At 51.6% G+C, this 13,675-nt stretch overlaps 2 protein-coding genes and 1 gene segment (V, D, J or C); 2 read left to right on the forward strand and 1 right to left on the reverse strand.

Moving 5' to 3' along the window:
• Positions 1-13,675, reverse strand: part of LOC127031394 (putative olfactory receptor 10D3) — a 60,775-nt gene that overhangs the window by 25,228 nt on the left and 21,872 nt on the right. The window lies entirely within an intron of this gene.
• Positions 2,442-3,135, forward strand: LOC127031661 (T cell receptor alpha variable 41-like). The segment is given in 2 exon segments: positions 2,442-2,534; positions 2,837-3,135. Coding segments are annotated over 2 exon segments (336 nt in total).
• LOC127031393 (paraneoplastic antigen Ma1 homolog) lies at positions 5,806-7,583 on the forward strand. Its single transcript, XM_050918161.1, has one exon. It carries the CDS (start codon positions 5,961-5,963, stop codon positions 7,458-7,460), a length of 1,500 nt encoding a protein of 499 aa, XP_050774118.1. The 5' UTR covers positions 5,806-5,960; the 3' UTR covers positions 7,461-7,583.

Genomic DNA, 13,675 nt, shown 5'->3' on the forward strand with positions numbered 1-13,675 from the left:
ATTTGTTTTAACCACAAGGCTGCTATTAGCATCCTATCTGCTTTGGACAAAACTGAATCCCAGGATTAAATTCCTTCCTCCAGGCTAGTTTTATGCAATGAAGTATAGGGACTGACGTCTTCTGAAACAGAGAGTTTAAGGCCAGAAGGGACCGTTAGATCATCTGGTCTGATCCCCTGCATATCATAGGCTGGAAAATTTCTCTCAGTAGCCCTGTATTAATCTCAATAAATCATGCATGGCTAAAACATCTTCCCCAAAAGCCTCCAGTCTGGGTCCAAAGACTTCAAGAGATGGAAAATCTACCACTTCCTTTGATTGTTGAGTCCAACAGATAATCACCCTCACTGTGAAAAAAAAGTATGTTTTATTTTCTAGGCATGGAGGAATCAGATTTTTATTGGCAAATGTTGGTCAGCATTGATTTCCATGCACACCAACCGATGAAAAAATATTTCCAGCTGTAAAAACTGAAATTTACAGATAGGTAAAGATAGGTAGAATTCTGCTTGAGAATTTATTATAGTTTAATTTAAGGTTACTTACTTTGTATATTTTCGTATGCGATGTTGACCCCCGCCCCCTGGCTAATTGTGTACAACTAGATAAAAATAATTCTAAAAATGCTTTAAAATAACCATGGATGTGATCCATCAAAATTATAAAAAAATAAAAACTGAATTCTGCTGAGCCTACTTATTTCGCATTTGTCTGGTTGTAACATCCAGCCATTGTTTCTCATTCTGCCTTTCTCTGCAAGTAGGAAAGCAACTTGGTCTGGTGGACTGAGCATTAGCACAGACAAATGGAGGGTTTTATTATTATTGGCAGTAGTGACGAGGGGGTGTAGATGCACAGACAGACAGTCCAGGCCCTTCCCTAAAGGACCTACAGTCTAAGTCACCTCGACTCTGCTATATGAACTTGGGCAAGTCCTTTCTGCTCTCTGCACATCCGTTTTCCCTCCCACCCCTTGTCTGCCTTCCCCTACTTCCCATGTAATCTCTTAGGGGCTGGCAGTCTTTATCACAGTACAGCACTAGCCTGTTTTGGAGATGCGACACCAGGCCCAATGGATCCTCCAGCCCATTCTCAGAATACACCTTAAGGCAGGGGTGGGCCACAGCCAGCTCCCGGGACTGTCCTGCCCAGCCCCCGAGCTCCTGGCCCAGGATGCTTGCCCTGGCCCCTCCCCTGCTGTTCTCCCTCCCCCGCAGTCTCAGCTGGCCCCGCTGCTGGTGCAATGCTCTGGGTGGTGGGGCTGTGAGCTCCTGGGCCAGCGAAGCTGCAGAGCCCGGCCTGACCCGCTCTCTGTGCTGCGTGGTGGCGGCATGGCCCAGCTCTAGCCGGGCAGCATGGTGGTAGCGCCGCCAGCCACCAGTGCTCCAGGCAGCATGGTAAGGGGGCAGGGAGTGAGGGAGTTGGATAGAGGGCACGGGAGTTCGGGGGGTGGTCAGGGGACGAGGGTGTGGATGGTGATTGAGGTGGAAACAGGAGGTTGAATGGGGGCAGGAGTCCCAGGGGCAGTCAGGGTACAGGGAGCGGGGGGGTTGGATGAGGCAGGGGTTCCAAGAGGCCATCAGGAATGAAGGGAGGGTTGGATGGGGCCGTGGGGGTCCAGGGGTGGTCAGGGGACAGGGAGAGGGTGTGTGTGGATGGGGCAGGGGTCCCAGAGGGGCCGTTAGGGAACAGGGGAGTTTGGATGGGACAGGAGTCCAGGGGCGGCAGATAGGAGGTGGGGGCCAGGCCACAACCCCCTCCCCTAACCGGCCCTCCATACAATTTACGAAACCCAGTGCAGCCCTTAGGCCAAAAAGTTTGCCTGCCCCTTCCTTAAGGTAACATCCGGCGTCTTCATATTCCTCACCTTCTGCTGCTATTCCACTCCAACCACTTACAGTTGCATCAGTTCACCTTTGACTGAAACGCTGTTTGCATTCGCTTCCCCTCATCTTTCCAAAAAAAATCCTGATGCATTTCTGTGCCTGCTAGTGAGACAGGCTGGCGCTTCGCCTTGTTACCCTCTTCGGCCAGTGGCTTATAACCATCTTTTTTTTGCTTCCTTGATATCGGGGTGTGACCGCTGCATAAATATTGCTTAACCCAGAGAGCGCAGCATAGAGGGAAACCCATGAATTATAGAGACAGAGCCTTAACTGGTAGAAACCGGACCAGCTGCCCCGGATTTGAATGCAGCTCCACTGATTTACATCAGTGATGGATCTGCCCATGGTCTCCAGTGGAACTGTGGCCAGTTTGCTCCAGCTGGGGAACCGGCCCAGTGACTGTGATGGAACCCAATTAATCTGCACCAGTGGAGGACCAGGCCCAGTGCGCCCAGAAGGAAAACCCTTTCCCTCCCCTACTCACTTGAACAGGGTGAATGTACCGACTTCCTTCCAGCCTGAAGGCCACCCCTGGCGGCTGAGCAGTGTCAGAGCTTCACCTCATCCAGGTTCAGCTGCAGCCACTTCATTCTGCAGCTGAGTCCCTGACAATGAGCCTGGCCGCTTTGCTGCTGGTGCTGGCTCCAGGTATTCGAGGCTCTGCTCTGAGCAGGGCGCCACTGGTTGGGTTTTCAGGCTGTTGGGGAATGGCTTTTCTGAAAGAAAGGAGCTCTGATACCACGGGGATGGGCACCCGTGGGTAGACAGATGGACAGTGCAGAGGGGAGGATGGGCAGAGGGAAGGGTGGATGGATGGACAGGCAGACAGTACAGAGGGAAGGGTGAATTTTCGTTTGCTTGTTTTCTCCTTTGTCCGCACAGAGGTGCATGTATTTTCCTGTCACTGCTGAGCAAGAAAACCTGGACTAAAACTAACCTCCTCCCCCCAGGTGCATTGGCCCAATACACGGTGACCCAGGAGCGGTCCCAGGCCACTGCTCATGAAGGAGAACCCATCCAGCTCAACTGCTCCTACACGGGCACCGAGTCCAGTGTGCATTGGTACCGCCAGCCCCAGGGGGGCCAGCCGTGGTTCCTGGCGCTCCTGTCCTCTAGCGGCAGAGACGCCCAAGAGAATTTCACCCTGAGCCTGGACACCAAAACCAAAAGCAGCTTCTTGTCCCTGAACAGCAGCCACCTGGAAGACTCTGCTGTGTATCTGTGCGCGCTGGAGCACAGTGCCAGGTGAGCACAGGCAGCCCGTCACAAAACCCTGAGTGGGAGCAGGGCACACGGACTCGAGAGGAGACAAGCAGAAGTTAGAACAGACCAGAGGATATGAGCACAGAAGAGAAGAAAGGAAAGTAGAACAGAGTTGGCGAGAGGCAACAAGAATAGAATGGAACAGAAGAGAATGCACTGGAATGGACCGGAACAGGAGCGATGTGAACAGAATAAAGGGGAGAGAAGAGAAGAGGGGTCAGTAATTTAAGGAAGAACTTTGAAGAAACACCTGGAAAATTATAGGTATTTTCACCTTTTCGCCTTCCCCAATTGCCTGGATCTGGTGGTTTTATGAACAAAATAGCTTCCTTGCCCCACAACACTAGCAGATGGGGAAGCATTCCTGGGGAGACAACATGGTAACTGAGCAATTCCCATGTGATTTTCCCTCTTATTCAGGTCAGACAGTGTCAGACTGGTAACATGCACACAGACATTCTCACATACAGCCACATGCACAATGACACACTGACACACACACACAAGCATTCTCACACACAGCCTGACATACACATACACAGACACATTTGCACAGACATACACACTCACCTCTCTCTCTCTCACACACACACACACACTCACTCACCTAGATTCACACACATAGACAGATTCTAACACACAGCCATAAACCCACACACTGAAATCACACACACAGGCACACTCTCTAACATATCGACCCCTTCATACACACTCAGAAATATAGCTCTCTACTCAAACACAGCATGACACACACACATTTAATCTCAGAGACAGATCCATGCACACTCTTAGATAATATCCTTTATTGGACCAACTTCTGTTGGGGAGACAAGTTTTCCAGCTACACGGAGCTCTTCTTCCGCTGGGAAGCGTGTCTCTCTCACCAGCAGAAGTTGGTCCAGTAAAAGATGTGACCTCACCCACCTTGTCCCTCCAATAGCGTGGGACCAACACAGCTACAAGAACATGGCACATTCCTAGATAAACAGCCTGGCCCCCAGAATGCATCCCACACCCAGAGAATTTCCTGTGTCAGACGTAGATCTCTCGGCAAAGGGACCCAGTCCTGCCAGGGTCTGACAGACCACACAGCACCTATGAACTTCCTTCTCCTGCCAGGTATTACACCCTTTTGTACTCAGTCTTTGTTATTCTCTCTCTTACACGCACACTTCCCCTTCACCCTTAGGCAGGATTTAATTGTTTGGCATCACTTGGTATTTACAAGCAAAGAACTGCGTTTACCCCAGTCCCATCTCTTCGTGTCAGCTCCACTGAGCACAACGGAGACACGTGCAGTTTGTAAAACTCCATCTGTTTCCTGCTGACTCATCTCTATCCCTCCACTCTAAGGAGCCTTCCAGCCAAATGCCCGCCCTGCCCTGGCTGTGTACTTGCACTAGTCAAAAATCCACTGCAGCCTGTCAGGCAGGAGATGGTGTGCACATGTGTGTAAGCAGAGTCAGGATAAGCTCTACCCTGACATCTGGTGGAAAGAATGCGAGAGAGTGTATTTGCATAGGCACGCCCACCCTATCCCAGACTGCCAAGCTGTGGGACTGCTTGGTGACAAATTGCTCACCCTCAGTTGGGTGGTACTGGCTAGACATGGGACATGGGTTCCAAAACCCAGAGAACTGAGAGAGGCTGGGGACAGGTATTTGTGCCTGGTGGTGCAGTCTCCTTGTGGAGCCAGAAGCACCAGTTGCACCTCCTCCTCTCTCCACTGTGGAATGTCAGAGTTGTTTTTTTTTATTCCCTTAAGAATTTAATTACAGGTTACTGAGCTGAAATCACTTTGGGCTAATGGTGCACTAGCACTGGGGCTCCCCTACTATGAGCTGGAATCACTAAGAGCTGAAAATCACTGAGCTGAGAGCACTGAGTACTGTGCTAACTAGTGGGGAGCCCAAAGCTATACTGTGGAACAGAGCTGCTGGCGGAGTGGAGCAGTTTGTGGGGACGGCTGGAGCGGATCACGGGACAGCTGGTGGCAGCGGAGCGACTGGCAGAGCGGAGTAGCTGTGAGCGGCCCGCAGAGCTGAGCAGTTTGCAGGGACAACTGGAGCAGCTCACAGGACAGCTGGTGGAGCAGAGCAGCTGGCGGAGCGGAGCAGTTTCTGAGAACGGCTGGAGCAGCAGAGTGGAGCGGCTGGTAAAGCGGAGCAGTTCGTGGAGAAGGCGGGAGCAGAATCCACGGAGAGGCAGGGCAGTTGGCCCCGGATCACGTAAGGTGCCCCTTTCTACCAGGCTGGGGGGGGAGACCTGCAGATAGACTCTCGAACTTTGGGCTGCACTGACCCAGGACAGAGACTTTTGGGACTGTGGGTGATTTGGGGGTTGCTGGACTCAAGAGCCCAGGAAAGAGGACACAGCCCAATTTCCTGGGGTGGGTCTTTGCTCACGGTTTGGTCTATGAACTCTAGTAGAGGTGTTTTTCCCAATTTAGTGTTTGTTGTTTATCTCATGTATTAAATCTTTTCTGCTACACCGAGACTCTGTGCTTGTGAGAGGGGAAGCATTGCCTCTTTGAGGCGCCTAGGGGTGTGTGTAAGATTTTCCCAGGTCACTGGGTGGGGGCTCGAGCTGGTTTGGCATTGGGTTATTGAAACGGAACCTCTGGATACTGAACCCGGCCCTTGTTGCTGCCAACTTAGAGGGGCAGAAGGGTTACATTTTGGGGGCTCGTCCGGGATATCCTAGGTCAGTACCCCTCGCAAGCACATTTTGAGTGATCCATTGAATTGGGAAAACCCCTAATTACCTTGTTGTTTTGATCTGTTGTATTGGGAAAAGATTAGAGTTTGTATAATGGCTCTACACTTGTTAGAGGATTGGTGCAAGGGGATGAATATTGACCCCAGGAACTGTCTTCTGGTAACGGGGGTGCTGGAGGCAGTCGATGAGGGCTCAATAGAACCTATCTTAAGGTCATCCACTGAGTACTTGTGTAAGTGCAAAATGCGTGGGCGCATTTTTGTGAGGGAAGAGGGCGCTTTTGCTGTATTGTGTGAGCTGCCCTCGGCTGTGGACCCTCTACAGGTTCCAGGCACGATAGCAGTGGATGATGGTGAGTGGAAGGTAATAACCACTGGGAGCCAGCCCTCACCAGCCCCTACTGCTGATGTAGAGTTTTTAAAGAAAATGTCAGACTTTTTGGGGAAAGAGGGAAAAACTTTGGCTGATATGCCAGGTCTGTTGGGCCTTAAGCCGAAAGCCCCACAACAGGAGACTGCTCCTTCACCTGATGAGTGGGTGAAGGCTTTGGGGCAAGCATTAGGGAAGGTCATGCCACCCCACCCCGAGTCAAGCCCCTATCGTAAACTGAGGTTGTTTTCTGGGGGTCCCATCCCAATACCTGGGGAGGAAGCATTTGAACCCTGGCTGGAGCACACCACAGAGATGCTGCAGGAGTGGGCGGTGCCTGAGGCTGAAAAGAGAAGGCGACTAGTAGAGTGTCTCAGGGGGCCAGCTCTAGATGTGATTCGCACCCTGAAACTCGGTAACCCTGGGGTCAAGGTGAGGGACTGCCTAGAGGCCCTGGACCATGCTTTTGGGAGAACTGAGGGTTCAGAGGATGTTTATTGCAAATTCCTCAATGCCAGGCAACAAAAGGGAGAGAAGGTTTCTGCCTATGTCCAAAGATTGGAGAAATTATTACAGAGAGCCATCATGAGGGGAGCAGTAGCCGTTGAGCAAATGGACCGGACTAGATTGGCTCAGATTGTGAGAGGAATTCAATATCAGAACCCAATCCTTCTCCACCTTCGATTAAGGGAACGGCAAGATAATCCACCAAGTTACTCTCGCCTGATAAAAGAGGTCCGAGAAGAAGAAGAGAGGCAGGCAGCTGGCGAGGTTTGGGAGGTGCAGCAACACCAAGCATCTGGCACAACATCCACACGGACACCCAAGGCACTAATGGTGAATCCTCAAGAGGAACTTACTCAGCGAGTGCAGGCCTTAACACAGAAAGTGACTGAACTAGAGAGTACTCTCGATTCAGCAAAGACTTCAAGGTGCAAGGAACCCTCTGCTACCATGGTCCAGAGGACTACGTTTAGAACATCTGCACCCCCTCGACAGCAAGGGAAAGGACAATCCTTCTTCTGCTACCGGTGTGGCCAGAGTGGGCACATTGCTGCAAGGTGTCAGAATGCAGAGAATCCCATGCTGGTATATCAAAAGCTGAGGACCACCTGGGGAAAGCCGGGAAACGGCCCCAGGGCCTGGGAAGGGAGCCGCCTAGGCCTGCAGGATGCGGAGGCTCCCCTGGAAGGAACCATGCGGCCCGAATCCCCCCAGGATTGATAGGACCCCGAGCGGAAGTCACTGTAAAGGTTGAAGGGACAGAATGTAGAGCAGTGCTTGACACTGGATCCCAGGTGACTATCATATTCCAGTCTTTCTACCAGCAGATGCTTGGGCATCTGCCTATACAGCCCCTGACCGGGCTTGGCCTATGTGGCCTCAGCATGGATGAATACCCTTATCAGGGCTATGTCATAGTACACCTGGAATTCCCAGAAGAGATTGCTGGGGTAAGACAGGAGGTGGACACTGCTGCTTTAATATGCCCTGACCCCAAAGGAGCCTCTGATGTGTCTGTGCTAATAGGGACCAACTCCAGCCTCTTTAGGATACTGGCCAATTACTGCAGACAGCAAGCAGGAGACCAATATCTGAACACCTTGGTGATACACACACACTGTGCCGCGGCTTACAGAAAAATTGAGGACACAAGAAAAGTGATGCCTGATTTGCCAGTAGGAGCACTGAGGTATGCGGGCCCGGTCCCTTTAGTGGTGCCTGCCATGTCAGAAAAGGAGGTGATTGTCAGGAGTACCTGCCTAAAAGGCAGTAAGGGAACATTAGCTGTGGTAGAGCAGCCAACCCAGGGAGGGCTCCCAGAAGGAGTGCTGGTTCTCAGTGGAGTCATAACCCTACCTGCTGAAGCCCAGGAGGAGGTGACGATACTGGTTGCTAATGAAACACGCCGTGATGTGTTTGTAAAACCAGGGCAGAAGATTGCAGACATCTTTGAGCCTGAAAGCGTTGTGAGACCCCAGTGTGAAGCTGAAGTTCCAATGATAGATCCTGCGAAGTTTGACTTCGGGGACTCACCGCTGTCTGAGGAGTGGAAGGATCGCCTGAGGAAGAAGCTTTGCGAGAGATCCAAGGTGTTCTCACTACATGAGTGGGACGTGGGATGTGCAAAGGGAGTGGAACACCATATCAGGCTACAAGATCCCCGACCCTTCAGGGAGAGGTCTAGGAGGATTGCCCTCTCTGAGATGGAAGACGTGCGCCATCATCTTCAAGAGCTGATCGCGAATGGTATCATCACAGAGTCACGAAGCCCCTATGCCTCACCCATTGTGGTCGTTCGTAAGAAGAGTGGAAAAATCCGGATGTGTATTGACTACCGCACCCTAAACAGGCGCACTACAGTTGATCAATACACCATGCCTCGAGTACAAGATGCCTTGGACTGTTTGCTGGGTAGTCAGTGGTTCTCTGTGTTGGATCTTCGGAGTGGATACTACCAGATCCCTCTGGGAGAAGAGGATAAGGAGAAGACAGCCTTCATCTGCCCGTTAGGGTTCTACCAGTTCGAACGCATGCCACAAGGGATTTCGGGGGCCCCTGCCACATTTCAACGACTCATGGAAAAAGTCGTGGGAGACATGAATTTACTGCAGGTGTTAGTTTACTTGGATGACCTGATTGTGTTTGGAAGAACCCTGGAGGAACATGAAGAAAGACTCCTTAAAGTGCTCGATAGGTTGGAGGCATACGGTTTGAAGCTTTCAATTGATAAATGCCAGTTCTGCCAAACCTCAGTGAAGTATGTAGGTCACATCGTGTCCCAAGAGGGTGTGAGTACTGACCCCGATAAAATAGAAGCACTCACTACCTGGCCACGTCCCATTAACTACAGAGAACTCAAGACGTTTCTTGGATTTAGTGGCTACTACCGCAGATTTGTGAAGAACTATGCTACGATTGTAAAACCTCTGAATGATCTTACCAGGGGATACCAGTCCAACAAGAACAAATCTAAGACCCAGAATAAGCGAAGGCCTCCAAAGACTCCTTTGCAGAGACACTATGGCCCCTTCGAACCATTTGGGCAGCGGTGGGATGAAAGATGTGAGAGAGCTTTTCGGGAAATCATTACTCGCTTAACTCATGCTCCCATCCTAGTCTTTGCTGACCCAAGCAAACCGTTTATCCTGCATACTGATGCCAGTTTGGAGGGTCTGGGAGCAGTACTGTATCAGGAAGTGGAAGGCAAACGCAAACCGGTAGCCTTTGCCAGCCGAGGACTGTCTGACAGTGAAACTCGCTACCCCATCCACAAGCTGGAGTTCTTGGCCTTGAAATGGGCCATCACTGAGAAATTTCGAGACTACTTGTACGGTGCTCAGTTCCAGGTGTGGACAGACAACAACCCACTGACCTATGTGTTAACAAGTGCTAAATTGGATGCTACAGGCCAGAGATGGGTGGCTGCCTTGGCTAGCTATGAGTTCAGCATTCAATACCGATCAGGGAGGAGCAATGTAGATGCAGATGCCTTGTCCAGACGTCCGCAGGCACCTGACGTTGCTGTGATACCCACAGATGGCGTGAGAGCTATCTGCAGTGTGAGTCGCCGAGAGCCAGAGGCCCCTGAGAGCCTTCATGGATGTGTTGCTGAAGCTTTGGGCCTGCCCCCTGAATGCGTGCCTTCTGCTTCAGTGAACTATATTGCTTTGGACCAATCTCCCTTGCCCATGCTCAATGCGGCTGACTGGCAGGAAGCCCAGCTGCAAGATATTGACATTTGTGATACACTACTTGCCAAAAGAGAGGGGCGAGGCCCAGCTGAGGTTGTCCCACCTACCCCAGAGGGTAAACTACTAATGAGAGAATGGACCAAACTGAAACTGATTCAGGGAGTGCTACACCGCGTGACCACAGGCCCTCTACAAAAGCAACGGAATCAACTAGTGCTGCCAAAAGAGTACAGAGCCCTGGCCATGAGGGCCCTGCATGATGATTTTGGACATTTAGGGATGGAGAGGACCCTGGAACTTATCCGTAGTAGGTTCTATTGGCCTCGGATGGCCGAAGATGTTCGCAGAAAATGTGATACCTGTGCTCGATGTGTTCAAAGGAAAACTCTGCCCACAAGAGCCGCATATCTGAAGAACATCACCAGCAACAAACCTCTGGAGCTGGTTTGCATTGATTTCTTGTCCTTAGAAGTAGACAAGAGGAATATTGGGAACATTCTAGTAGTGACCGACCATTATACGCGATATGCGCAGGCATACCCCACACGTGATCAGAAGGCCACTACTGTTGCTCGAGTACTGTGGGAAAAATATTTCTCAGTTTATGGATTCCCAGCCCGGATACACTCGGATCAGGGACGAGACTTTGAGAGTCACCTTCTGAAGGAGGTGCTGAGGATAGCAGGAATTAAAAAGTCAAGGACAACGCCTTATCACCCACAGGGTGATCCGCAGCCAGAGAGGTTCAACCGAACCCTGTTAGATATGTTAGGGACTTTGCGGCCAGAGCAGAAGGCAACCTGGAGCCAACATGTCGCATTTCTAGTGCACGCCTACAACGCCACAAAGAACGACGCTACGGGAGTCACCCCATATCTCTTAATGTTTGGGCGAGAACCAAGATTACCCATAGACCTGTGCTTTGGTGTATCCGAGGATGGAGATAGCTATGACACTCACCAGCAATATCTATCCCGACTACGAGAAAAGCTGCGGGACGCTTATCACTTAGCTACATCTGCAGCTCAGAAGAATGCAGGCCGCAACAAACATCGATATGATGCTAGGGTACGTGTGCAAGAGCTCCAGCCAGGGGACAGAGTCCTACTGCGAAATTTGGGTATTGCTGGCAAACACAAGATAGCTGACAGGTGGAAGGCAATACCTTACCTAGTGATGGAAAAGCTAGGAGACCTGCCGGTTTATAAGATCAAACCTGAAGAGGGTACAGGGCAGACCAAGACCGTGCACAGAAACCTTTTGCTCCCTGTGGGGGAATTGGTAGGCAGCCCTTATGAGATTGGCCACAACCGGGCAACTGGGCAGAACAAAGGTGCTGTGCCAAAGCCGCCTTCCAACGTGGACAGCCGGCTCCCTGCAGCTAACCTACCCCTACTCAGCACATCTGAGAGTGAGTCTGAGGAGGAAGACACAACCATGGTGTATCCTGGGATGAAGACAAGATTTCAGTCTCGATCCGCTGAATCAGAAGAGAGCACATCCCCTTCCGCCCTAAACCCTATGGCAGAAGTATTTAGGCCCATTCCTGACATCCCTGAGCCACTGGTGGGACCCCCGTGTAATGACTTACACAGACTATTGGACAGTGGTGACATACAGATGGAGGATGTCCAGAGCACCTGCGACCCTCCACTGTTAGAACTAGAAATGCAGGGGCCTATGCCAGTACCCGAGGGGAACTCACAGGAAACCTCCCCATCCATCACTCAAGAGGATGTCCCCTCTACCATAGCAACAGAGATTCTCAATAGGCGAGACAGGGTAATAAGACCAGTGAAACGGTTAACTTACGATGCACCTGGGGTGATTAGTGAGGAGCCTATACATTTAGCACACAGGTTTGTGAAAGCTAAAGTGGGCTATCTAATGCCTTTTGGAGGGGACCAATAAGTTGGTATAGTAGGGAATGTGATTTGTCGGGACGACAAATTCTTGGCTGGGGGGAGGATGTAAGCAGAGTCAGGATAAGCTCTACCCTGACATCTGGTGGAAAGAATGCGAGAGAGTGTATTTGCATAGGCACGCCCACCCTCTCCCAGACTGCCAAGCTGTGGGACTGCTTGGTGACAAATTGCTCACCCTCAGTTGGGTGGTACTGGCTAGACATGGGACATGGGTTCCAAAACCCAGAGAACTGAGAGAGGCTGGGGACAGGTATTTGTGCCTGGTGGTGCAGTCTCCTTGTGGGGCCAGAAGCACCAGTTGCACCTCCTCCTCTCTCCACTGTGGAATGTCAGAGTTGTTTTTTTTTATTCCCTTAAGAATTTAATTACAGGTTACTGAGCTGAAATCACTTTGGGCTAATGGTGCACTAGCACTGGGGCTCCCCTACTATGAGCTGGAATCACTAAGAGCTGAAAATCACTAAAGAGCTTAAAATCACTGAGCTGAGAGCACTGAGTACTGTGCTAACTAGTGGGGAGCCCAAAGCTATACTGTGGAACAGAGCTGCTGGCGGAGTGGAGCAGTTTGTGGGGACGGCTGGAGCGGATCACGGGACAGCTGGTGGCAGCGGAGCGACTGGCAGAGCGGAGTAGCTGTGAGCGGCCCGCAGAGCTGAGCAGTTTGCAGGGACAACTGGAGCAGCTCACAGGACAGCTGGTGGAGCAGAGCAGCTGGCGGAGCGGAGCAGTTTCTGAGAACGGCTGGAGCAGCAGAGTGGAGCGGCTGGTAAAGCGGAGCAGTTCGTGGAGAAGGCGGGAGCAGAATCCACGGAGAGGCAGGGCAGTTGGCCCCGGATCACGTAAGGTGCCCCTTTCTACCAGGCTGGGGGGGGAGACCTGCAGATAGACTCTCGAACTTTGGGCTGCACTGACCCAGGACAGAGACTTTTGGGACTGTGGGTGATTTGGGGGTTGCTGGACTCAAGAGCCCAGGAAAGAGGACACAGCCCAATTTCCTGGGGTGGGTCTTTGCTCACGGTTTGGTCTATGAACTCTAGTAGAGGTGTTTTTCCCAATTTAGTGTTTGTTGTTTATCTCATGTATTAAATCTTTTCTGCTACACCGAGACTCTGTGCTTGCGAGAGGGGAAGCATTGCCTCTTTGAGGCGCCTAGGGGTGTGTGTAAGATTTTCCCAGGTCACTGGGTGGGGGCTCGAGCTGGTTTGGCATTGGGTTATTGAAACGGAACCTCTGGATACTGAACCCGGCCCTTGTTGCTGCCAACTTAGAGGGGCAGAAGGGTTACATGTGCAAAGATTTGTAGACCCCTCGGAGGGTAAGTGGAGGGGTGAAAGGAACTTACAGGACTTACCGGTACTGATGGAGTCCTGAGGGGGCATGGCCTCACCTGGAAGAGGTGTGGCCTCAGCCAGAAGGGGCAGACCCTATCAAGATTTAAAGGCTGTGGAGCACCGGCTGTGGCTGGGAGCCCCAGGCCCTTTAAATCAGCCTGGGGCTCCTAGTTGTAGAAGTGGCTGGGATCCCCCTGGGCTCAGGGGCAAATTAAAGGGCCCAGAGCTCCTGCGGCTGCGGGGAGCTCTGAGCCCTTTAAATCCGGCCCCAGCCCGGCTGCTGGAGCCATGGGTGAGATTCAAAGGGCTCTGGGCTGCCCGCAGTGACGGGGAGCCCAGAGCCCTTTAAATCCCCGCTGTGGAAGCTGATGAAGTCTGGCACGGTGTACTGGCTCTTGGTATGCTGTACTGGACCGTACTGGCTTACTTTCACCTCTGGCTAAGTGCGAATTGATTTTACTATCCCTACTCACATCCACGGAGATAAG

Source organism: Gopherus flavomarginatus, chromosome 11 (assembly GCF_025201925.1).
Source record: "Gopherus flavomarginatus isolate rGopFla2 chromosome 11, rGopFla2.mat.asm, whole genome shotgun sequence".
Classification (NCBI taxonomy): Eukaryota; Metazoa; Chordata; order Testudines; family Testudinidae; genus Gopherus; species Gopherus flavomarginatus.

Bases quoted from the DNA above. Each gene is read 5' to 3' on its own strand.
- LOC127031393 (XM_050918161.1), top strand. From the start codon at position 5,961: ATGGCTCTACACTTGTTAGAGGATTGGTGCAAGGGGATGAATATTGAC.